This window comes from Leptonychotes weddellii, chromosome 2 (genome assembly GCF_054177405.1).
Source record: "Leptonychotes weddellii isolate Sample4059 chromosome 2, ASM5417740v2, whole genome shotgun sequence".
Taxonomy (NCBI): Eukaryota; Metazoa; Chordata; class Mammalia; order Carnivora; family Phocidae; genus Leptonychotes; species Leptonychotes weddellii.
Window position 1 is genome coordinate 138,697,775 of NC_138370.1, and position 26,791 is coordinate 138,724,565.

At 43.9% G+C, this 26,791-nt stretch overlaps 1 protein-coding gene across 2 annotated transcripts; it reads right to left on the bottom strand.

Annotated features, from left to right (window-relative positions):
* Positions 1-26,523, bottom strand: TMEM165 (transmembrane protein 165). Of its 2 annotated transcripts, none has more exons than XM_081812364.1 (6): positions 26,081-26,522; positions 14,034-14,259; positions 6,331-6,506; positions 5,682-5,864; positions 1,700-1,805; positions 1-812 (listed from the first exon to the last, which is right to left on the bottom strand). In XM_081812364.1, exons 1-6 carry the CDS (start codon positions 26,285-26,287, stop codon positions 736-738), a joined length of 975 nt encoding a protein of 324 aa, XP_081668490.1. In that variant the 5' UTR covers positions 26,288-26,522; the 3' UTR covers positions 1-735. The 2 variants fall into 2 exon arrangements, with proteins under 2 accessions (XP_081668490.1, XP_081668491.1); XM_081812365.1 differs by lacking the exon at positions 1-812 and adding an exon at positions 839-1,002 and having other exon boundaries at positions 26,081-26,523.
* Between the last annotated feature and the right edge of the window lie 268 nt (positions 26,524-26,791).

Here is a 26,791-nt window from a genome sequence, read left to right on the forward strand (position 1 = left end):
TCTGGTCATACCACTTTTATTTACACTGTATCTATGTTACATGGTTTATTCAATATAGAAAAAATATGAATACACTCATAGTATTCTCTTTTAATTTAGTAATTCCACATTGTCAAATATTGACTGTTTTTATATTGGGTTTCTTACCCAATTTAAAAAAAAAAAAAAGGGAGGGAGAATGGACCTGGCAAACAATTCTCATCATGTTATAACAGTAATACATTATTCTTTAAAAAAAAAAAAAAAAAAAATTTTTTTTAAAGACTTGTGATTACACTGCTTTCTGGCTTAATATTTTAAAAGCTAAAAATTCATTCCTCCCCCAAGAAAAATTTTAAGGCAAATCCAGGAGAAAATATATCTTCCTCATTAAAGAGGTCAGTGCTGAAAGAAAATCAAGGCTAGACCCCACTGTACAGTGGTTCTATGTATATACCCTCTCCCACCAAAAAAACCCCACAAATACTAAAAGAAAAAAACAGTGATCATACTAACATAATTATGCTGGAGAAAAGAAAAATCCACACTTGGATATCAGGTTTCTTTTAAAAATCCATGTTGCAAAAGAATAAATGATTATTTCTTCTGGACATAATACTTTCATTATGGGTCAAACTCGCAAATCAATGCTACAAAATACAGTCTTTTCTGTCACTTTTAGTTACAATGTACACTATGTATATATAAACACAAGAGTTACCTATCTTAACGAAATACAAATGAGCAAACGGCTTGTTAAAAACCAGAATCGGGACTTATAAACAGTGCAGAAAATGCAAACGCCAAGAATACGATGCCTCCTATGATTGTCACTGTAAGAGAAGAGAAAAAAAATGAAATAAGGCAAACTTCCTCTATGAGGGAGCGAAGAGATTGCCCATTATTCTTCCAATCTGGTGAACTAACCTTGAAAAGAAATTAGAAACACTCAAACCCCTCTTCCACAGCAAAGAATACTTAATACACTTGACTGTACAGTAATAATCCATTGCTTCTCCAGCGCTGTTTCGAGAAATGACAGAATTATATTAAAATTGAGACAGTGCTGACAAGCAACAATAGAACTGTAACTCCTCTTAAAACCCAGTTATTAAAAAGAATGTTCAACAGCCTCTGACAAGAGACTTTTTTTTATTCCATTTTTAGGCCCTCCCAGCTACACAGGAAATTTTCAGTGGAATCCATAAACGGTCTCCACCTACAGATCCCCATCTTACAAAACGCACTTTTAAGGCCAGAAATTTTATTTCCAATGTGATGATTTTTTTTTACTTAAATACATTGATAAAAAGCGACTATAAATCCAGCAAGGCTTTTAGATGAATTTGTATTTTACTAACATCTATGCATGTGAAAAACAGTCCATGTTTGCAGTAGCAGCAGCAATGAACCAGACCTCCAAGAGATCATTGCAGAGACCGAGTGTACTCCAGAAGTAAAAACTTAGAACGAACTCCCCTTTCTCTAATCTCTTAGTAATTCTCGAAGTTGAAACAAATGCTATTTTCTTTGTAATTTAAAAAATAAAAGGGGTGCCTGGATGGCTCTGTCAGTTAAGCATCTGATTCTTGAACTCAGCTCACCTCTTGATCTCAGGGTGAGTTCAAGCCCTGACTTGGGCTCCATGCTGGGTGTGGAGCCTACTTAAAAAGAAATAATAATGAAATTTTAAAAAAAGAAAAAAAACCCAAAGACTTACCAGTTCTGACAGAGATTTTTTGTGCGATCATTCTTCCTCCAATCACTGCCAATCCAGTGCATAAGCAGTGGCCCACTGTCCCACCCACTGCTACACCATACGGGTCCTGGAAGCAAGCATAGCTAACGTTAATTTAAAAGCAGTTAAAACAGTTACCTGAGAACTGCTAGTCACTGAAAATGGAGATCAACAACAACAAAGCCTTAAACCGGTTCTAAAAATTCAAGTGTATAATTTATGAAAAGTTAATAGCTGCTTGAAGGAATATGCTCCAGTTATATCTAGGAACAGAGCTAAAAGTAGCAGAAACATTTCTCAGATCAAAATAACCCTCATACAGCCTTTCAGCAGTTGTCATGCTTCAGTCACAGGTGATATTTAGCTCTCAAGTGACAAGTGCTTTTGAGACTCCACCTAGACATCTCTTCCCTCGGGTAGTGCCTGCTGTTCTGGGGAAACGAGGCAAGTCTTGACTCTACAGATCCTGCCTGCCTTCTTCTCCACTGTGTCCTCGGTGCTTTTACTCAGCGCCAGGAACACAGTATTCATTCGGTAAATGCTTGCTACCAGCACAAAGTGGTGGAGGTGCTCGGATTGGGAAGACCAGTGCAAGTTTTCCAGAAAAGAAAGCCCTGAAGAACGGGCAGGAAGACTGGACTTTGTTTTGTGGAGGAGAGAACATACTAGAAGGCAACAGGCCACCAATAAGAGACAACTACAGAATATGTTAACATAGAACATAAAACGTAACATGGTAGAGGTCAGCTCATAAAGGACCCTATATATAAGCTTAGAATTCAGACTTTAAGACACTGGCTGGTTTTTAGCTGGAGAGTCACAGAACAGGTTTATGCTTTAAAAGTCTAGTACAGAGAATGAACTGGAAGGAAACAAAATTAAAGGCAAGGTGGTCAATGGGAGAAGCTATTGCCTGGACTGGGGTGGGAGACTGGAAGCAGAGAAAAGCAGGTAGATTTGGGCAATTAAGGAGGCATAATTGATATACCTTAGTGACAAGTTTGAGTATTAGGTGTTAAGGAAGAGAAAAATCAGGCATGACAGCCGTATTTCTCACCCGTAATTCTCTGGATGAATTATAATACCAGCATGACTTAAAAAGTTAGTGGAAGGAGTGAAGAAAGGGTTTATGGGTGCTGACAGGAGTTGAAAGTGGACAAGTTCAGGAGTCAGTTGAGTTCAGTGGTGAGTAAACTGTGGGACTGAAGAGAATGACCCTGAGAGAAAATGCAGATGGAGGAAAGCAACACCGAAGGGATGAGAGAGGCAGAGGAGCCCCCGAGAAGGCGGCGGAGGCGGCCAGGCGAGGAGCCCCCTGAGATGAGCGCCGTGGGGCCAGTTGGCGGTGGCGGCGGGGAGCTCACAGCCCCACGTCAGCAGTTCGGTGAGGCCGGAAACTAGGGCCAGCGGGTGTAGAGAGCAAAAAAACGGACCAACTCCCATTCCCCATCAGAGCCAAGGCCCTTGAGTCGGGGGAGGGGAGGCAGAGGGTGGCGTCTGAAAGAGAAGTGGGATTGAGGGAAGGGGGGAAAACTCTTAGATGTGGAAAACTCATGCATGTGAAAATGCTCACAAAACCGCCCTGGGAGAAAGGCAAAGATGTAAGCGACCGAGTGGGGACACGGAGGGGCGGGGATCAGAAATGCAGCAGGGACAGCACTGCAGTTGGGGGTGGGGGGGGCAAGGAGGACAGGCGGACCCTGCTGCCCTGTGAAGGGGTGGGGTGGGCAGGGGCGGCGGGGTGGGACCGCGCCGCTCAGACTCTGCGAGTTCTCACTTCCAAGCTGGCATCCTGGGAGATGGGGCCATTCTACTGCAAAGTGACGCTTCAAAAATCACTGGATCAAGTACAATTAAATAGTTCCTTTAAGACAGAAGTTTTCAGTCTTTGTTATTTGCAAAATTTATTTGACCCTGGAACCTCATCCCCCACTTTTTTTTTTTTTTTTTTGCTTAGTACCTAATTAACATCTTCTAAGGACATGGTGTTGAAAGCAGAAATAAACTTCAGTTAAACTAAAATAAACTGAACTGCATTCCAGCATGGTTTATATAAAAAATTACCCAAAAAAGTTAGGAACATTAAGGGAACAAAAACAGACCACCCCTATTTCTGCCCCTGAAGAGCTCACTACCATCCCCACGGTGCTGGGGGGGGGTGGGGGGGGGAAACCTACGCACATTCTCTGCTTCATCCACACAACCACCCCATGAAGTAGCTAAACGCCCCATCTTCAGACGAAACAGGGTGCAGTAATCTGGTCACACAGCAGAAGACTCGAGCCTGGTCAGCACACGCCACGCTGCCAGAATGTGGCGGCACCGAGGGAGCGCATGGGGACAGCGGACCCGGACCTTTCCCAAGTCCCTCTGTGCCACACAGATGACGCTATTAAGGAAAATGCAGCCATTTCTACTGTCTTAACAGCTGGCTCTGGCGGAACCACCCCCACCATCACCACCAAAAGGTCGCTTACTTTCAAGTCCCAATCCTGGCAATCTGAAAGCCAATAAAGAAGGCTAGAAATCAAGAAAAATATAAGGCACAGCCATTACGGTGACATTTTCCAAGAAAGTTCTAAAATGCAGGATTCGACAGGTCCCCGGTAGCTGGGGCACCTGGGTGGCTCAGTCATTAAGCGTCTGCCTTCGGCTCAGGTCATGATCTCAGGGTCCTGGGATCGAGCCCCGCATTGGGCTCCCTGCTCAGCGGGAAGCCTGCTTCTCCCTCTCCCACTCCCCCTGCTTGTGTTCCCTCTCTCACTGTGTCTCTGTCAAATAAAATAATCTTTAAAAAAATAAAATGCAAGATTCGAGTGAAAAACGGAGTTCTACTTTTTTTTTTTAATACAGCATTTTTATGTTTCTCTGATGAAACCGCCCCGTCCTGGCCTTCAGCTCTTGTTTGAAACTGGGGCCTACATTAAGGAACTTGTCTCCTTAGGAGCTAAGGACACATTCAACTCAAGCTTGTTCTCTAAATCCTACCACTGGATAAAAACAGTGCAATTGAACAGATACAAAAGAAGACACGGAATCAGCTAAGATCAAGGAGAGCCTGAGAAGTTGCTGCAGCACTGCTTTCCACAGCCACCGCCTCAGTAAGTTGTAGTAAGCCCGTGTGAACGGTAAGACACCTCAGGAGAAACTAGTCCCTCCAAAAAGGAAGATGAAGATTTTAAAAACAACCCCCCCAAGCTATCTTTTAAATTCAGTGGCATTTGGCAACTACAAGATATAGAAGAAAATGCTAGAAGGCAGAGAGCCTTAGCTTCTAGTCCTTGCCCCTGCTACCAACTAGCTTATCTTTGGACAAGTCGCCCAGTGTCTGCGCCTCGGGTTCTGTATCTTTAGAGCAAAGGTGCAGACAAAGTGAGCAGAAATCTCTTCTAGCTTACCACCATTCTAGGCCTCAGTATTCAGGGTCTAAGAGCAGCGGAACTGTATATCAGAAGCAAGTCAACTGTAACTGCACTACCCAGAGATAAGCACTGTGAACGTTTCAATTGCCCGAAGTCTTATGTTTGCCGAGAAGCGACTATTCCCACACTACACAGAAATTTGTAAATAAATGAACTAATTTCTCCACACTGGACAGTTAGGCTGTTGTTAATTTTCCACTGAATGTTATTTTGTAAAGTAACCCCCTACAACACTAAAGTTCTGAGGAAAGACAAAACCAAGTCAAGACGACTGCCACGGTTATCAGTTCGGCAAAACTGAAGGGAAGAGGAGTCAACAAGAGAAATCTAAAGACGCCAATTCAGTTGGGACACAGAATGCCATCTGACCATAGGAGCTGGAGATGGGCCATTTTAAAGAGAATCAGGATCATTAGTCTAAAATAATCCAGCATGTGCAGCAGTCCCTTGGCCCAGACGGACTGTCCTCTGGAGCAAAGTAACATTGTTATGCTTAGTTTTACCATTAATACAGAAGCCACTGTTTCTCAAGTATCACTCACCTCTCTAGCTGCCAAAACAATTGTAGTTAGTTGTGAGCGATCACCCCATTCTGCTAAGAATGTTAATGTAAGAGCCTGAACAAAGATGGGTGAAATAAAATGCAGCCATCTTTTCTGAGGTATCGTCGTGCTTGCACCCGTTTCAACATCTCCTGGTCCATTTAAGAGTTTGGTTCTTTGAAACTAAATTTTTAAAAAAAGGGAGAGAGAGACATTAATCCCAAGAAGCAAATCAAAATAGTATCAAAATTACTTAACCTTTGAGAAAGTGTTTAAATTTTATGGAATATGCTGAAACTAAAATTACGTGACCCCAAACTTTTCTTTTGAACCACTCTCACACAACAAACACTATATTCTCAATTCTTCCATTCCTCCGCAACAAAATCAATCTTTACTGCTCCCTTACTATCCTAAATGCTGTGGCAAGAAACGTAAAATACAAAGTACAGTTCCTGCTTTGCGGGAACTTATAATCACCGAGGAGCCTGATCACGGCTCTAAGAATGCAAACCAGGCACAACAAGCTATTTTTGCGTGGCCCACACATCTCACACGGCTAGGGCTGGCCACCGAAGAATCTGTGCATAGTGTTGATTCTTAGTTGAGTGCTTTTTTGGTCCAGATATTTAATACTGCCATGACTTACTTCTTCATCTTTTTTCTTTAATTCCGCTTGCACTTCTTCTAGTTCCTCTTGACCTTCATCTGGACTCATCTTTAAGCCTTCTCGAAGCATTCTAATGCCAAAAATGGCAAATAATGCAGTTGAAACATAGTATGTATACACCCTGGGGATGACTGTGGTGGCGTAGCCAAACAAAACTGGAAGAAAATGCAACAGCACGCCCAGTTAGTTAGCAGGCACCGCAACTAACCCACAGAACAGTTAACTTTGGAAATCCTAATTTAACACTGTTCTGGGGCGCCTGGGTGGCTCAGTCGGTTGAGCAGCCGGCTCTTAAATTCCGCCCAGGTCATGATCTCGGGGTCCTGGGATCAAGCCCTGTGTCTGGCTCCGTGCTCAGCACGGAGTCTGCTTCAGATTCTCTGTCTCCCTCTCCCCCTGCTCCTCCCCCACTCACACGCACTCGCTCGCTCTGTCAAAGAAATCTTAAAAAAAAAAACCACATTGTTCTAAACGAAAAATGGTTCACATAAGAAGCCGATCTAATACATATTAAACCTTAAATAATTCCACTACTTTCCCTCCGCCAATTTCAGACCCTGAGATCAAGCCAGGGGCCTAACATCATGAGATCAGTGGTGCAGCTGAAGACAGCATGTGTTCCCCGGGGAGAGAACGAACTCCTCTGTGGCCACAGCCAGGGGCTGGCTCGCCACATGTCCCGTGGGGCACAGTACTTTAGGGAGAACTTAACGATGATGCCCTCTAAGGATCCTGACATCTTATACCACTTTCATATGTAAGTGATATTTCTTCATCACAGATCTTTGAATTATAAACTTCTATAGTGAAGAATCATGACAAGATTCTCCAGGAGAGGTAGGATTCAAACTCTGCTCCTTTTTAACTACTTCAAGTAAGTATATCTTAGTATATGTGCTGCCGAAGCGAGCACCAAGTAAGTATATCTTATAAAAGAAACTAATTCCTACATATATTAAAATAACATTTACAATAGACTCAAATTTATTCAGTACCATTCTTTCCTATCGTTAAAAAAAGAGGACAACTGTATTAAGTTAAACAAAAAACTATATTTGGAACCCTATCAAGGACCCAAATCCTAACTGTGAAACACAATTATACCAGTATTATCAGTTCAGTATTTAAAACTTCAAACTATGGAAAGGCCAGAGGACGTTCCATATACATAATAAATGCAATTACTCCACTTCACATGCTCTTTTTATGAGTACAACACTTAAAATCTGCCCGATCAAATGTATAACCATATCTGCCTGAACATCAAATGTGTAACCACATCGAATGTATTCCCAGTTCGCTACATTACAAAATTGAAGATTTTAAAATCATGTTTAGGAAGACATCAAATCTGTTTATGTGTACATGTTTTAATTGTATGTATGAATATGTGTATCTGCGTGTATGTGTATGCACACACACGATACGGAGATTTTCTGCTCTATCCACTGAAAAGGCCACGAAGCAAAGACATCTCTGTAACGAGCCCACTTTACATGCAGATCTTGGTTTCTGACCGCATTCTCCCGAAAAGGCTCCTCAGGAAAACCGCTAACTCCAGGGCTCGGCAGCCGGGGCACAAGATGCACCTGCCCTATACTGTTAGACTGGAAAGTTAGCAAGAGCATAAAGAATGATGGGAGCATGACACAAGGACTAGGAGCCAGCTTGCAGGGGCTCCCACCAGCCGAATCTGGGACAATTTAAGCAATATAGTTAAGTAATTAAAACCTACTGAAAAAATGAATTCCCCAATTTATACTGACAGCACATAGACAAGCCCATGGGATGGGAAGGAGCTCTTTGTTAGCGCAGTGGGCTCGGGCCCACAGCAAATGGGGATGGGGCCCCAGAACCAGCAAACCATCGCTCTGCAGGCATCAAGGGAGCGCTGAGATCCTGTGAGAATCATCCACTTCTAAGCGGGCACAGAGTAGCTGTACTGTCTTACAGCGTCTCCGTAAAGACTGCGTATTATTTGCAGAGAAAAAGACCATACACAAGAGAAATCTTGACATCAGTGAGGGACAGATGGACATCATGTTCTTCCAGACGTGACCCTCTCAGAGGGACAACCACCACCAAGGCCGTATTCTGGTCAAGAAGGCACGGACTTAATCTAATCACGAGAAAACAGCAAACCGACACAAGATGAGGATCAATCCCTTAAAGGCTGTATTCTTTAAAAAAAAAAAAAGTTAACATTGTAAAATACGAGAAAAGGCTGTGGAAGTATTTCAGATTAAAAGACTAAAAAGACCCAAATCTAATACCTGACCTAGGCTTGCTCCTCCACAGGAGGCGATGCTGCTAGAGAGCATGTCAGGTCGCCTGACACAAAATAAGGACGGCAAAGCACGTATCACTCTGTCCATGTATAAATATATATATATATATATATATATATATATGAGTTATGTGTATTTGTACATACTTTACGTATCTACAGATAGAGCATGTATATGTCACATCTACACACCTATAAATCATGTATGTACATACACAGGCATCATTTTGTTTTGATAGGGACAGGTCACAAACGCTAAAGCAAATAAGGTAAAACGGTAACAGGGAATCTAGATAAAAACGTATATAGGTGTTCTTTGTACTGTTTTATTTTTGCAACTTTGTGAATTTAAAATATTTTCCATAAAAGTTTTAAATTTTAAAATGGAATGTAGCAAGCCTCTTTAAAAATCTCCTAAACTCAGTTTTCCTTCTATCTTCAGATAATCTAAAAAACAAACCAACCAACCTTGATACTTACGGACACTTACACTGCCATCTTTTCTGCCTGACCTCTCCAGAGAGAGCAAAAAACTACCTGGCATTATAACTTTTCTTCCTCTGGTTACTGTCCCTCTATTTCCTCTTTCTTGGAAACTTTCCCTCAGACACTCAAGCGCTTTTGCTCTGGGAAGAGTGAGCCATTACTTCTCTTTATAAAAGCAAGGACTTTGCAACAACTCAATACAATACAAGTTATGTCCTGGTCCTTCTACATCTTGGCAATGTAGAAGTTGCAAGAAAAATCACCTGGAGTGAATAAAGATAGAGATTTGGGACCCACTGAATTTCAGGTAATTAAACTGAGAACACTTAGCACAGGGACATCAGTGTGAAGGGGGGAAAATGGGCCAAGAATAAAACTGTGGGGAATATGAATATTCAATGGCACAAAATTTTTTTCCCAGAGAGAACTATAAACACAGGGCGTCACAGAAGCCAAGAGAATAAAAAGGTGGGAATGCCCAGGAATGTGGTGTGAGGGGGCTCACGGAAATGAAAACTGAACTCTAATCAGGAAAGCTGATTACTGAAGCCTTTCCAAAGGTGTCAGAGCAGAAATCAGATTACAAGTGGATAAGGCGGAAAATGGGAGAAAGGCAATAAGGAGGAAGAGCGGCAGTAATAAAACTCTGAAGCACACAGGATGATCACCCCTGCTGTGGGACGGCACAGAAAGGCTAGGTGAACCCACCACCCACAGCGAAGGGAGGGGCCTGCCTAACATACTGAGCCCGCCGCTCGCGTCTGAAAGGGGTAAGACTTCCGAGTGTACAATCTCCAAACTGGGGCTCTGGTGCTCCCAGGGATATATAAAGACTTCACAAGGGGACATGGATGAATACTTTATAAAGCAATTTCCCGAAGTTCCACTTGTCTTTCCTAAAACTCATCTTCCTGAAATGTACTTGTGGTTAAGGAGTCAGTCAGGCTCCCCTTTCTCACATCCCTCCTTCGCTTGCCTTTTGTCCCCTTTACAAGGATGCCTTTTACCCAGCTTTCTCTGGTGCATTTCCCCACAGTATGGAAAAATATATATCCTCGGGCAGCAAAGAGGGGGTCTAAAATCCTGGGGTCCTCGATCAAGGCATCATAAAGCAGACACGGGGCTTTGGGGCTTCCCTGTCTTATGCAAGCTGCTGGTAAGGTCATGACATCAGATATAATGGCATTATGTTTGTTGGAACCACTGCTCACGGCATTAGAAATAGGGTGTTTGGGCCTTGGCAGGAATGACAATTTTCACTGAGAAATCGTGCCTCTTTCATTCCCCAACCGGTGTAAATGAAGGCGTTTTCCCTAAGGCAGAGTCTTGTTACAAAAAGCAAAGAAAGCCTCAGAAGGCAACACTAAAGCCCGTGGGGTCTTCTCTCGCCCTGGTGGCACTCTCAAAGCTGGCTCCCTCGCCTAATCCAGCCCCCCGGCATCCATTTTAGAAGGATTCTAAAGCAGATGGTTGTCATTATATCACGTTCATTTCAATTCAAAAACCAAGTCAAATGATTTCGAACAGAAAGCAAGCCTGGCTTGGATGATTTACTATGGACCTACTAGAACTGCTATGGCAGTTAGGTCAGGTGGTAGACAGTTTCCATAAACTGAACAAGCCAAATCTGCAGCTCCAAGGCACTGGCAAAAACGTATTCAAAATATGTGATGTGATACAGTTTTTAAACAAAATCCCTTATTGGCAAAAGTACACTGAAACGAACAATATTTCTCAATCATTTTTAAATACAGCCAGTTAAACAAGGTGCTTCTAAGTAAAAGACTAACATGTACAAGAACAGTCATTTGATAAATTTCAGAGAAACTCTTTTTGGTATACTTGATGGTTTCTAATCCTCTGCTTTCAACAAAACTGACAGCAGTATTTCAAATCTTATTTAGCAGTATTGTCAGCTGGTAAAGCATTAAAAAATATTTCTGATGACAGACTAGTATATAATTTTTAGCCTAAAACTCAGGAGTCCAATGAACTGAGTATGATTATAACAAAATTCCTTACTATCTACTTATTTATGTGAATAAAATTTCTCCGCCTTTACCTCTCTATTAAAAAAAAATAAAGATTAGAGTTGAGGCTAAACCTTACTTCCTTCGCTCAATAAAACTATTGGTCACGGACATATAAACTAATTTTAAAAGAATAGTTCTGGGGTGCCAGGGTGGCTCAGTTGGTTAAGCGGCTGCCTTCGGCTCAGGTCATGATCCCAGGGTCCTGGGATCGAGCCCCGCATCGGGCTCCCTGCTCGGCGGGGAGCCTGCTTCTCCCTCTCCCTCTGCCTGCCTCTCTGCCTACTTGTTCTCTCTCTCCATCTCTCTGTCAAATAAATAAATAAAATCTTTAAAAAAAGAATAGTTCTGGGGCGGCCTGGGTGGCTCAGTCGGTTAAGCATCTGACTCTGGATCTCAGCTCAGGTCGTGGTCTCAGGTGGAGGTCAAACCCCCCACACTGGGCATGGAGCCTACTTAAAAACAAATCAACACTTCTATCATTTCATTAAGAGATGCATATCCAAACTTTGAAAAAATGGTTTAGGTAGTGTGATATATTAGCTAAATATAAGTAATATAAATGTATTTAGCTTGTGATACATTTTGCTTTTAATCAACTGTGTACTATTAATAACTATAACTTAAATCTGTAAAAAATATTACATTTGGAGACTTAACAAAGGAAACCGTCAGTCTCTTTTAAAATTCAATTTATGGGGGCGCCTGGGTGACTCAGTCAGTTAAGCTTCTGACAAGATCTTGATTTCTGCTCAGGTCGTGATCTCAGGGTTGTGAGATGGAGCCCCATGTCAGGCTCCACACTCGGCGGGGAGTCTGCTTGAGATTCTCTCTTCCCTCTCCCTCCCCTTCCCCCTGCATGTGCACACACTCTCTCTAAAATAACTAAATCAGGGGCGCCTGGGTGGCTCAGTTGGTTAAGTGACTGCCTTCAGCTCAGGTCATGATCCTGGAGTCCCGGGATCGAGTCCCGCATCGGGCTCCCTGCTCGGCAGGGAGTCTGCTTCTCCCTCTGCCCCTCCCCCCTCTCATGTGCTCTCTCTCATTCTCTCTCTCTGAAATAAATAAATAAAATCTTTAAAATAAATAAATAAATAAATAAAATAAAATAACTAAATCAATCTTTAAAAAAAATTTCAATTTATATGCATATTTGTGCTGCAGATAAATGACAGTGTTGAACGAGCTAAATCTGAACGAGCGAAATCCATGAAAGATTTTGAAGCAGAAAGTTATAATCATTAGGGTAAAATTCTAGGAGGAAAGTAAGAATTAAAGGGGAAAAAACAATGTCAATGTCCAAATGTTAAGAGTTTGTTCAGGTATTTTTAAAGGAATGAAGGTGACAGTGGGTTATCAAACTGCTAATGGTATTTAGATCCCATTTGACTTATTTTAAAAGAATACCTTAACAGTTTTATTTTACACAATATAGCAGAAACTAGACCTTTGCAACTCCTTAAACTTACGGTGACAACTTTTCGACAACTTCCATGTGAGCGGGGGTACAGAGTTTCTCCAAGTGGTCCTGGATACCCAAGGAAAAGGCGTGCAGACCCCTGCTGGAGCCCGTTCCCCACAGCAGCGGTGGGCGGCGCGGCCAGCAGGGCAGCGGGCAGCAGGCGGGCCTGGGCCGGGGACTCAGCCGGCCCCCAACTGATCGCGTGGAAGAGGTGGGGGAACCCCTGGCACCGGGTTCTGAGGGGGGGAACGGGCAGAAAGGCCAGTTTTCCAGTTACCCGCAAAGCCAGAAGTTTCAAAACTAAAATCCTCCGGTATTATTCAAACTCATTCTAAACACATGATTTCACCAACAACCCACTCCACTTTTCCTATTTCCTATATCAAAATTTGCTTTGGAAGAAAAAATTATGTTATTAGGAAATATGAATGATACTAAAACTAACTTCTAAAATGTGGAAAGTAGTCCGATTATTTTAATCAGTAAACTGTTCATTTATAATAGGTTTAAAACGACGTAAACTCTAACAGGCGTCCAAGCAGCCCAAACCAGAACCTGCTCCGTACCTGAAGAACCAGCTTGCCTGAGAGGTGGGAGAGGCGCAGAGGGCTGAAGGACCGAGCACCTGAAACATTTAACACAGACCGCAACCCGACGAGGGACGTAGGCATTATCGTCTGTCTCCAGTCCACAGATGGGGACACTGAGGCTGGCAGGTTAAGGAACTAATCAGTAGGCCAGGTTCCCACCCCCGTCTGACTCTCAGGGGAAAGCTCAGTCTCCCACCCAGCTAGGCGGCTTGGGGTGGCTTCTGAACCAGAGGCTCAGCTATGCCTCATTATTCAGTGTTAAGTTTCCTTTCTCATGGTCTAATTCTCAAACTGAAGCCTTTGCAATAATAACACAAACTGGGAATCTAAGAACATTTCATCCCCTTATTATAATGGGTAAGAACATCTTAATCAAACACAACAAACTGAAAGTGACTCTTCAGTTACTTGATTAGCAAATGTCCTTCAAAAGTTACTGCTTTCCACCACGTCCTTCAAGTGTCCTTCAATCGATAATCCTCTGTTGTGACTTGAGTCCTATTTCTAAGAGATCAGATTAGAAGCTTATCTGGACTGAAAAGAAAAAAAGGCAAGGGTATACACAGCCAAACCAAGGATAAAAAACTAGTGAAGCAATGATGAGTGTGGATCTTGGCTGTGAATCGCTGAAATTTTCATTTTTTTGAAAGTACAGCATGGTTTTTAGTCATGTATGTACTGGACACTATTTTTCTGTTTACTAAATTCTGGAACTTGGTCAAACTAAGTGCTCTGACCAGCTAGCTAAATGAGTCAACGACTCAATGCCCCACACCATGCTTTCTCCTTAGTTCAGTAAAGTCACGAGGAGGACAAAGCGCACTCACCTGATAAGCACGTCATCAGGCCCAGGGCGAGCATGGCCCCCGCCAGGACCGTCAGCCGGTTATAGCGCATTGCCATGATGGCCGCTATAAAAAAGGTCTTATCGCCCAGTTCAGATACAATGATAACTGATATGGCAGCGACAAATGCATGGATAAATCCCAAATTCGTTTGGGTAGCTGGATCTTCTTTATTGCTATGAACCGGGGCAGCTGGTGTAAATCCTTTCTGAAATTAAAAAAACATACATATTATGTATCAGCTGTTTTTTGGAAAAAAATCATTACTTAAAATTCTTTTATTTTTGAATATGAATTAAAGTTTTTCTGTCATGGTCATTGACTCACTGTCTAAGGACTTTGAAAGCCATTTGTAATGACCAAAACCTCTAATTTATGGATGCTACAATGCAGATCCAAGTATAATTCTACAAAATAATTTTTTTAAAAAAGAACAGAGACCAGCTATAGCCACATAGTAAAACTACCTTATTTTCTAAGATTTGTGATTTGAGATTTAGTTCTTAGCTACGTCTCGAATTCTTACTTGTACCTTGAGTGGAAGAGCCAGATATGCTTACCAAACATTCAAGTAACAGAAAGACAAGAGAAGTTCCTTTAAGATTTTATAGGACAAAATAGGATCCAGAAAGTTCTCAAAAGGCTAGAGCAAGAAATGGCTGTAGCTGAGATTTAATATAGCTGGATATAAAAAGATATAAAGAATTCATACAACACCAAAAAACCCCCAATAATCTGATTAAAAATGGACAGAGGACCTGAACAGATATTTGTCCAAAGACATCCAGATGGCTAACAGCCACATGGTGTATGATGCTCCACATCTCTCCTCATCAGGGAAATGCAAATCAAAACCATAATGAGTTTACACCTTAAACCTGTCAGAATGGCTAGAATCAAAAAGCTAAGAAACAACAGGTGTTGGTGAGGATGTGGAGAAAAGGAACCCTCGTGCACCTGGTGGGAATGCAAACCGATGCAACCACTGTGGAAAACAGTACAAGGGCTCCTCAAAAACTTAAAAATAGAGCTACCCTATGACCCAGTACAGGGCATTTACCCAAAGAAAACAAAAACACTAATTTGAAAAGATCTAGGCACTCCAATGTTTATTGCAGCATTATTTACAATAGCCAAATAGGGAAGCAAACTAAAGTGTCCATCAACAGAAGGATGAATAAAGATGTGGTATTCTCTCTCTCTCTCTCTCTCTCACACACACACACACACACACACACACACACAGGAATATTACTCAGCCAAAAAAAAAAAATGAGATCCTGGAGCGCCTGGGCGGCTCAATCAGTTGAGTGTCTGCCTTCGGCTCAGGTCATGATCCCGGGGTCCTGAGATCGAGCCCCACTTTGGGCTCCCTGCTCAGCGGGGGATCCTGCTTCTCCCTCTGCCTCTGCCCTTCCCCCCCCCCGCTTTTGTGCTCTCTCTCTCAAATAAATACATGAAATCTTTAAAACATAATGAGATCTTGCCACGTGCAACAACATGGATGGACCTAGAGGGTATTATGCTAAGTGAAATCAGAGAAAGACAATTACATATGGTTTCACTTATACGTGGAATCTAAAAAACAAAGCAAATGCATAAACAAACAAGCAAAACGCAGGAACAGACTCATAATTACAGAGAACTGATGGCTGCCAGCGGGAGGAAGGGCAAAATGGGGGGAGGGGAGTGCGGATACAGGCTTGCAGTTATGGAGTGAGTACGTCGTGGGAATGAAAGGGACAGCAACGGTGCCGTGGTGGCCTTGTACGGTGACAGACAGTAGCCACACTTGTGAGGTAGAGAACACACAGAGCTGTCCCATCACCATGCTGTACACCCAAAACTCACGTTAACACTGTGTGTCACCTACACTTCAATAAAAAAAATTAAAACTGTTAAAAAATATATACATATATAGATGGATATATGAATGGTCCTATGCTCAAGTCTAAAAATATCCTAGGCGGTGTCATGTGGCCTAATAAAAAAGACAAACCGAAGTCTTGGTTGGCATTAAGATCATTTTAAGCTGAAAATGTGACCACGCTCAAACAAGCAAAACAGTACTTTAAGTACGTTTAACAGTTAGTGACAAGTCCATTATTCTGTGCTGCTCAGCTCTTACCCAAAGTTCTGTACGGCTCCGGGGCACCACCGTGGAGAAGGCCCTCCCCCTGAAGATCATCCCAGGCGGAAGAGGCTCTAAGACCAGGGGTTGGCAGGCTGCCGCGAGGCCACGACCAGCCTGTGTCAGCTAAGAATGCTGTTACATTTTTAAGGGGTTGCAAAAAATAAAAAGAGGGACAGAAGGGGGAGGGATGGAAGAAGGAAGGCAAAACTATGCAACAGAGACCTTAAAAACCTAAAATATTACCTGGCCCATTAAAAAAAAAAGTTTGCCGGGGCGCCTGGGTGGCTCAGTTGGTTAAGCGACTGCCTTCGGCTCAGGTCGTGATCCCGGAGTCTCTGGATCGAGCCCCGCATCGGGCTCCCTGCTCAGCGAGGAGCCTGCTTCTCCCTGTAACCCTCCCCCGCCATGTACTCTCTCTCTTTCTCTCTCTCTCTCATTCTCACTCTCTCAAATAAATAAATCAATCTTTAAAAAAAAAAAAGTTTGCCAACTCAGGCTCTAAAACAATCAAATAAGGGACTAGGAAGGACCGTGTGCCTATGTTCCCATGACTGCGAAAGTTTGTCTGTGGGTCTGTATCTACGCTGTGCGACCCTAAGAGGCAGAACTATAAAGTCACAGATGGTAGCAAACATTTAGGTGGCAGACTTCAGCGTACCCCAGAGAAAAGATTTCTCCCCCTAGAGAGCCACGTGCAGCCGAACTGGACCGCTAGAGAAGGCAGTAAGCTTCTTCCTCCACGCCAGCGTTCCAGAGAAGAGAACCTCCCCTTACGGGACAGGCGCTGTGTCGGAAGTCTGAACCTGGGCCATTTTGTCTCTCGGGGGTCTTTACGCAACGTCCAGAGACACTGGTTGTCACAACTGAAGGTAAACTACCAGCACGTGGCAGGCAGAAGCCACAGGGGCTGCTATGGACGGGACACCATGCACAGGACGTTCCCCCAGCCCCCACAGCAAAGAATCACCAGATCCAACACATCACTAGTTCCCAGGCTGGGAAACTGGGGGCTACACAAATTGCTTCTAAATGTCTCCTCCAAACCTAATGGCCCACCTTCAATTAACTTTTAAAGCCTGTGAGTCTCTAGAAACCTAAGAGAGAAAAAAAGAGAAAGAAACCCCCAAAACACATCTGATATTTGACAGGGTAAAAACAGAAGTACTTTGATTTACAAAGGTCCTAGTCAGAGATATCAGAGATAAGAATAAAATCTGAAATTCTTAGTGTGCATGTCATTGCTCAACTCACGACATAAACTTGAATTCTAATTCCACAGTAAAGATCAGCAAGATTTAAGCATTTATCAGATGAGACCTTTGAGCTAAAAATTGGGGAAAATTTAACATTTTAGAAAATAGTTGGTATTAGGACTAAATCAAAAGAACAGCCTTGGAAGCCAGCTCTTGATTAAGCAAGTACCATTTTAAGAAATTCTTGCTTTCTTGGGCACCTGGGTGGCTCAGTTGGTTAAGAAAATGATCATTGGTTGTCAGAGGCCTAAGTGCTTACTGTGCGCAAGCAGTGCACCTTTTTCTTCTTTTTTTTTTTTAACGATTTTATTTATTTATTTGACAGAGAGAGACACAGCGAGAGAGGGAACACAAGCAGGGGGAGTGGGAGAGGGAGAAGCAGGCTTCCCGCTGAGCAGGGAGCCCGATGCGGGGCCCGATCCCAGGACCCTGGGATCACGACCTGAGCGGAAGGCAGACGCTTAACGACTGAGCCACCCAGGCGCCCCAGTGCACCTTTTTCTAATTCACCTTCAGGATGACCTGCTCTGGTATCAGACTGCCGGGGGCCACGGCCAAGGCATTACCACTTACTGTATGACCTCGGGCCCGGAAGTTTACCTCCCCGTGACTCAAGTGGCAGGGTCGCTGTGAAGATTAAATGAGCTACTACACACACACACACAAAAAAAGAATAAAGATACCCACTTCTAAAAAAAAAAAAAAAAAAAAAAAGAGCTACTACACAGAGAGCTGTTGAGGTGATGCTGAGCACACAGTAAGCACTCAGTTACAAATAGTTCCCACAATGCACCACAACACGACCAGTTTCATCTTTGTAAAACGAAGTTAGTTCGTCATGTGACCTCACTGCCTAAAAGTGAGCCCCAAACTCCATATTGAAGGGTGAGCCTGCATAGCAGCACCGTCCAGGAGAAAATAATGCAAGCCACATAATTTATATTTTCTGGTAGCCACATTTTAAAAAGTAAAAACAGATACAATTATTTTTAATAATATTTTACTTAACCCAATATAGCCAAAATACTACTCTGGGAACATGGCATTCCTTTTTTCCCCCCGGGCATCTATCTACTCACCACACCCAGCTCGAGCACATCTCCATTTAGCCGAGCCACATTTCAAGTGCAGAAGAACGGCCACTTGGCTCAGGGCTACAGTCTGGGCAGTACAACAGAAGAACCTGTTAAGCTTTTGGTAACCACCAGCCTTCAATCATGCAGTCCTACTGCCCCTCCTACCTCCTTCTTGTGATTCGCCTTGATTCCTCAAGATCCAACTTACACAGAACCTCGTAACGAAGGTCTAGCCCAACGACTCCCACCCCTAAGGATCCTGCAATCCTCAAGAGAAAGTGAACGCATACCGTGGGCATGGCAGGTACAGGACTGAAACAAAGTTTAAGACGGGAACACTAGGGGAGTTCATCCTTTTGTATTAGAAGCATGTATAAATGGAATGCCATCTGTAATAACAAAAGATAAAATAACTCTATGTCCATCAACAGGGAACTGGTTAAATAAATGGTTGCTCCGTGTATCAGAGTATTATATTCTAAAATATAAGAAAAGTAAAAATTAGAATGTTTTATTTATACCAATAAAGAAAAATCAGTAAGATATTTTTAAGTTAGAAAAAAGCACCTATTATGTATATAGTCATTGTATGTATGTGTGTGGAGGGGTGTGGGAAGGAGGGAGGTAGATAGTACAGTTGTTAATGCATGCCAAATCTCAGCAAACAGTTAACAGTGGGTGTTTACAGGAAAGAAACCAGGATGACTAGAACAGAAATCAGCAAACTTTTTCTTAAAGGGCCAAATGTTTAACCTCATGGGCCACAAAGTCTCTGTGATAACTACCCAACTCAGATGCTGTAGCTTGAGAACAACCATAGATAATACTTTAATGGATGGGCATGGCTCTGTTCCAATAAAAAACTTTATTTACAAAAACAAGGAGCCATGGTAAAATGCAGTTTGCTGACCCCTGGAACTAGAATACAAGGAGGAGGAGACATACTGTTTCACTCTACATTCTCTGTACTTCTGGGTGGTTTTTTTTTTCATACACATGATTACAGACACCTGTTGTGCACGACTTCAAAAATCTCTTGACCCAATCTCTTGCTCTACTTACGGAGAACCAATTCCTTGAAGGCTATTCATTGGTTTCAGGCAGGTCCAACCAGAAAGTAAGGGCTCTGCATTCCTTCACTGCCCAGAAGTATGGAGGAGTTAACACCTATGGGGCAACCTTTGACCAACGGGGGAAGTCAGCTCCGAAATTCATTTCATAAGCCTCCCTGAAGCCTTAGCAGGATTCGGTACCAGCCACTCTCAGAGGGGACTAACTTCAAAATGCACTGGGGTACATGCCCTTCCCTCATTCCCAGGACTGACAATTGCAAAGAATACAGGCATGTTCTGAGAACAGGGAGCAAACCCATCAGATGAATGGCTGGGGTTAAGATGAGAAAGATAAACTGAGGCCGGACTGAAAATCCTTTGTGTTCTGATCAGCAAGAATCCCTCACAAGTTCCGGAGTAGAAGCCACAAATATGATTCGGACACTGTGGCTAACAGACCAGGGCAGAATGTAGAGAAGGCTGGCGGCCGCTGGGCCAATGAGGAGGCCCGCTGCATAAGACCACTGGTGAAGGTAATTCAGAGAAGGGAAAATTGTGCACACGACAGAAAGGGAAAATATAAAAAGAGCTTTAAAAAGCAGGGTGGGCGGATGCATCAAAGATGATGGTAAGGTTTTTCTGCCGGGTTTACTGGGATGAATATTTATATTCCCACAAAACATGTGGGCAAGTGGAAAAAAAATAAGGTTTGGCTTCAGATATGTTCGCTGTGAGGCAGTAAGAAGCACTTCAAAGGAAGGTTTCCAAGAGGTTCCCAGAACTGGAACGCCTGAGCTGAGGCCAGCAGTCTCAAGGTATGTGTCTGGCTGCTGGCAGCCTACACTGATCAGCTAGAGCTTTGCAAGTAGATGAGATTTCCAAGGGAAAGGGAGATTAGATTACGTTGAAAAAATGAGCCTTAGAGAAGGTCTTCACCTAGGGAAAGGGGTGAAGGGGGTAAAAAGAACAACAGCAACAACACAACTGTCTTAGATATTCAGAGAGCCAGGCAGGAGATGGTCAAGTTAGGGGCAGGCACCATTCGCTGAGCTACTAACTAGATGCCAAGTATTTTCATTTACACGGTTTAACCCGCTACTCAAAAACCTGAGAATTGTTATCTTGACTTAAGAGGAGAGAATGAAACTTACTAAGACTCAAGGTTATCCAGCCAAGATGGGGTAGGGCTCTTCAAGAGGAGGTGAACAGTGTGAAATGAGCTGAAAAAGACCCCAGGAAGTAGTAAGTAGATAGGTTTTAGGTATCATTCAAAACCAGAATTTCAATGAAAAGACAGGGACTGAAGCCAAATAAGGGAAGACTAAAGTGAAGCGAAAGAACAGTTAATTCCCTAAGTCCCAGTTAGAAATCTGGTCTAGGGACTCCTGAGTGGCTCAGTTGGTTAAGCGTCTGCCTTTGGCTCAGGTCATGATCCGGGACTGAGTCCTGCATTGGGCTCCTTGCTCAGCAGTGAGCCTGCTTCTCCCTCTGCCTGCCACTCTCCGTCTCTCTCTCTCTCGGACAAATAAAATTTAAAAAAAAAAGAAGAAGAAAGAAATCTGGTCCATAAAACTGAAGAACAGAAATGAATACAGTCAAGTAGTTAAATTATTGGTCTTTTTCCCCCCTTTCCCAAAAAGGAGAAGCCTGGGGGCAGGTGTCATAGACAGAAAGGGGCCAACTGAAAGGGACAGAATAAAGACTGTGAGGAGGGAAAGCAGCGGAGGTCAGAAGAGAACAGGCACGGATGGCTGGTCTCGCTCCCCGCCGTGGAGAAAGGCAGCACGTGTGGACGCTACGGGCGGGGCGCAGGCAGGGGCTGTCACTCTGGTACCCCACCACCCAGTTACAGTGTTCTACCAGTTATCAAACACCAGTGTCTGCCTTCATACAAATGCCACCATTTCAGTATTTGAATTTGGGCGTCAGATGCAAATTATTTACATCTTGGGATGTAAAAAAAAAAAAAAAAAATTGCTGAATAAAACTCCTCTTCACTCAAAATTAGTTCCAAACTGAAAGTTCCCTCGTTTAGAAAGTATTCCTTTGTGCTCTCATGATCTTCGGGAGAAGGATGAAAATGCCAACAAGGCAAACAATAACTCCTACTTGAGTCCCAGAGCTCAGATGCACACACAGCAGCAGTGACCTGAATGAAAGCGGCGTGTGAACCCCGGCCACGTGGCCACACGGCCACGCGGTCACACGGCCGCACGTGCCGAGCCAGGGAAGATGCAGATGCTCCTGTGAAGCAAGGGCTACTACCAGCTACCTGGAAAAGGCCTGGTCTCCCTGCAAGAAAACAACAATAAAGCCGCTCAACAGGGCGCCTGGGTGGCTCAGTTGGTTAAGCGACTGCCTTCGGCTCAGGTCATGATCCTGGAGTCCCGGGATCGAGTCCCGCATCGGGCTCCCTGCTCGGCAAGGAGTCTGCTTCTCCCTCTGACCCTCCTCCCTCTCATGCTCTCTGTCTCTCATTCTCTCTCTCAAATAAATAAATAAAATCTTAAAAAAAAAAAAAATAAAGCCGCTCAACAAAAGTCATCACACAAGAGGTGAAATTTGGAGATAAAGGAGCCTAGAGGAAAATGCTTACAACTGGCTTAGAACGGTCTCCTCACCATGACTTTACTGTATCAAGTTAGAAAAGCCTTTCCCACAAAGTGGAAAATATGCACAAAAATATACGTGCAACTTAAATAAGACACCTTGGGAAACCCTGGTTTTAAAAGATCGTAAGGGCGCCTGGGTGGCCCAGTTACTTAAGCGTCGGACTCTTGATTTCGGCTCAGGTGGTGATCTCAGGGTCCTGAGATGTAACCCTGTGTCCTGTGTCGGGCTCCAGTTCAGCAGCGAGTCTGCCTGAAATGCTCTCTCTCCCTTGCCCTCTGCCTCTTCCCCTGCTCATGCATGCTCGCTCTCTAAATATTCTTTAAAAATAAATAAAAAATAAGAGATTGTATTTAAAGATAAAATTGTATGTTATTATAAATTTTCACTAGCATGTCTTTTTATCTGTGGTTAGGTTTGTTGTTTTTTATTGTTACTTGTTAATTCATATTAGAATACTATATATTTAACAATTAGATGTTTACAAATACATTTTATTTTAAAGAGTTAAACTTTATTTTTATAAATGTTACTGTTTTATAATGCATTTATAAATTGAGATTTGAAATGTATTAAATGTATTTAGCTTCACTGATTTTTTAAATTGCTTTGATGGTAGAATACCAACAAACTCAGTAATGTAACGATCACTCCATTCTGACACAGCAATCATAAGTAAGACGAGTCACCTGACAGCCTCTAGCTTTGCTATAAAGAGGCTGGAACTGGAAGGTTGGGCGGGATGGAGCAGGAGTGCAACCTCATGGAAATGGAAAAAAGTTTAAAATTTCTCAAAGAAGGCCTTCTCACAGTTCAAAGATAATAAATAAAAGAAATGCCAAGAAACAGTAAAGCAGAAATACAATAATAAGAATTTGTACTGGGTGAGGTAATAGGCTTTTGTGGCTTTATCAACCTTGCTATGCAACCAGAGCAGTTCTCTGGACTTCCAGAATACGCAGCAAATTATAAACTGCCTTTATTAAACCTGTCTGATCTCCCTCAACTAAATGGACTTAATGCTTCTTGTACTACATGCTCTGTCCGGGGAAGGAATAAGAAAAAAACTGAGTAAGTCACTAGAAGCATAAACTGCATAAATGAAAGGATCCAAGTGGTCAACAACTACTCTTTCCAAGGGTTTGTAAACTGGGGTTTATCTGTAACTGTAAGTAGAGAGTGAACCCCCCAACTTTTTTACCTGATTATAGAAAAAAAAATACCCAATATAGAAAGTCCTGTCAGAAGTTCAGTTACCTTGCTTCAAAGTACGCTGAGATATAACATTTTTATAATACATCTTACACATGAATGTCTACCAGTGAAGGAGAGATTCTTCCCTCTCCATTTTCGGAAGTCCACTCTCACACAGTGGCATGAAAAAAGTAAATTTAAATATCCTATCCTTTTAAAATCTACTGGATGTAGCTGCAAAGCAAATCGGTTGAAACTTCCAGATATCCAGCAACATTCAGCCCTTGCTTATACGGTTATCAAATTGAACCCTGATGATAGCTTACTTCTAACAACGGGACAAAAAAAGCAAATGAGACTTATATTACATAGTTTAGAAAACATGAAAGAAAAATCTCTTCCAACATGCTGTAGCACCATAGAGAAAAAACCTGAGCCTTATCAAAACATTAGATGAAAATATAATTAAAACAAGATAATTAGATGCTACTACAATATACAACAATTTAGAATAAATTCCTATCTTGGGATCCCTGGGTGGCTCAGTCGGTTAAGTGTCTGCCTTCAGCTCAGGTCATGATCCCAGGGTCCTGGGATGGACTCCCAAATCCGGCTCCTTGCTCAGCAGGGAGCCTGCTTCTCCCTCTACCTAGTGCTCCCCCTGCCTGTGCTCTCTCTCTGACAAATAAATAAATAAAATCTTAAAAAAAAAAATAAATAAATTCCTATCTTAAAAGAACCACCAAGAGGTGGTTGACCCTTAAACAATGCGGGGTTAGGGGTGCTGAGCCCCACCCCCCACACAGTGGGAAATCTGCATATAACTTTGGGCTCCCCCAAAACTCAACTACTAATAGCCTACTGTTGACAGGAAGGCTTATCAATAACATACACTGATATTGATCAATACATATTTTATATGTGTATTATATACTATGTTCTTATAATAAAGTAAGCTAGAGAAAAGAAAATGTTAAAATCGTAAGGAAAATACATTTACAGTACTGTATTGAAAAAAAAAATCCACATATAAGTGAACCCATGCACTTCAAACCCGTTGTTCAAGGGTCAACTGTATATCAAAATATTAAAGACAAAAATCATATTATATTGTGCCTGGCCCTTCCCTTCCCATCTCCAGTTTTAAAGACAAGGATCCTTAAGTCCACTTGAATATAGTCACTGCACACTGATGCCTTTATTTTACAAGGCGAGATTTTTCCTAGCTGCCTAAAAGGGTATTATTAATAGCCACACCTACCACTATTTATATCTCAAAAAATCACTATATGACTAAAACTCTGATGAATGGCCTGGAACATTACATTCAAAATCTCTCACAAAGTTACTTAACCAAAAGTAGTTTCGTTTGAAAATAATGAGTTAATGACAGATAATGAGTTTAAATGACAGAAGGCTAAAGGATAAACACTAAGAATACATTTCATGATTCAGCATTTTAGTTCAATTTCAGAAGTGGAAATGGCTAGCAGGGTCAGCTGAGCTCAGGAGTGACAGGCAAGAGAGAAATCACTTTTAACCAGGAAGATTTAGGGAAGTCTTCAAAGAGTAGGTATCTGCTGGTTCTTGAAAGGTGGGTACGGGTCTGACCAGCCGGCTCCAAGCTCACTGAAGCCTTTTTAGGGAGGCTGCCTGCTGGGGAGACTAGCCACAGAGTACATGGCACATCTCCGGTTTGAGTGGTTTGAGTATTGCGTTATGAGCAAGGGAGTGGTGTCTAAAAAGCCAGGAGGCTGACTGGGGCCAAATCAGGAAGAAATCTCAACATCCGGCACAACAGAATGGACTAAAGTCAGTATGCAGGGGCAACTCACTGAGGATTTCTGAGCAGTAAAAGAGAATTCAATTTCAAAAGATTAGTTGGGTGGTGACTGGCCAAATGAAGCCTGGGTGGGAGTGGAGACCTAGGAGAGGCTGAGCGCCAAAACTCTCCCACTAGAAGAGATCCCAGAGGCCTCAATTCAGGAGTCCTAACTGGAAATGAGGAGAAAGTTTCCCTGGTACAGGGAAGGCATTTAAAAATGCCGCCGAGGCTCTGCATACAAGTGACTAAGTGATTCTATTAACATAAATTACGACGTTAATAAGACCAAAGGAACGGGTTCTGGTATGCTTATGAATTTAGTGTTGGCATCCCACACCGCTGCAGCACTCTGTACTGTCAAAGATTGATTATTCCTCTGCGTTCCTGAGGGCTACTTCCTGCAAGCCAGAGCACGTTTTTAAAAAGCGAGCGTCACGTTTCATAATCCATATACATTTGGCAAAACACACGGGTCGTGCAAAGCTGAATTGGGGTAAGCAGTTTGGGACGAGCGGTTTCAACAATGAAATGTCCGATGCTGTTATCCTCAGGGAATACGAAAAGCCTCGCACTATCCTGTGTTAAAAACTTTCTACCCGGGATAAGTATCTGGAAGCCCATTCCTCGGCAGCATCCCGGTGCTCTCGGACCGGAGGTTTCCAGCGGACGCCGCGCTGGGCTCTCTCTTCCCCTCCCCCATAAGGAGCCGGGCGAGGCCGGGCCCGGCCCGGGAAGAAGCGCCCTCCACGGTCTCCACCCCCAAGGAGCTGGGGCGGGCTCCCCTCCCCCTCGCCGGCCGCCGGGGCCGAGCGCCGCGCTCCCGGCGGCCGCGAGCCTGGTACCCGGCGCACCGGCTCCGCAGCCGGCCCGGCCCGTCCTGCTCACCTCGGCCCGGGCTGCCTCGGGGCCCTGCACGGCCGCGGGCTGCGGCTGCAGCTGCTGGGCAGACGCCGGCGGTTCCTTGTTCCGGTGGCTAAGGTCTTCGTCGGGGACAGCGCCTACGCCGGTCGGGCCCAACAGCAGCGCGAGCAGGAGCAGAAGCAGCCGGGGCGCCGATGCGCGGCCACTCCCCCGGGCCGCCGCCGCCGCCATCCCGCCGGCCGAGACGGCCACGCACGGGCGCCGCAGGAGGAAGTGCGGGCGATGGGAAGCCTCGACCCCGAGCCGCCCCCGCCGTGCGTCCCTCTCGCCTCGCCGCCGCCGCCACTTAGTGAGAAATCAACACCATGCGGGAAGTTGCAAGGGCGGGCGAGAGGCTTAGCGCAGGCCGGCGTCCGCAGCGGCCGGCTCGGTCCTCCCCTTCTCCCGCTGCGGCCACAGGACTCAGCCAACTGTCTCGCTGCGGCCCAGCCCAATTCCTCGGAGCCCCGCCCCTGCCCGTGACAGCCTCCCATTGGCCCGGCGTCCTCTTCGGCGTCGTGACGTCCTCGGGCAGGTTGAGGTGCGGCTCGCGCCCTCCTCCCATTGGACCCAGCGCTCCGGGGAGGAACCGGGCCGCGTGACGTTCCTCGCCTCGCATCCTTCTCGCGCTCCACGCGGCTGCTTCCTCTCGGGTGTCTGCCCACCGGCCCGGGACCGCACGGCCCCGTTGCTTCT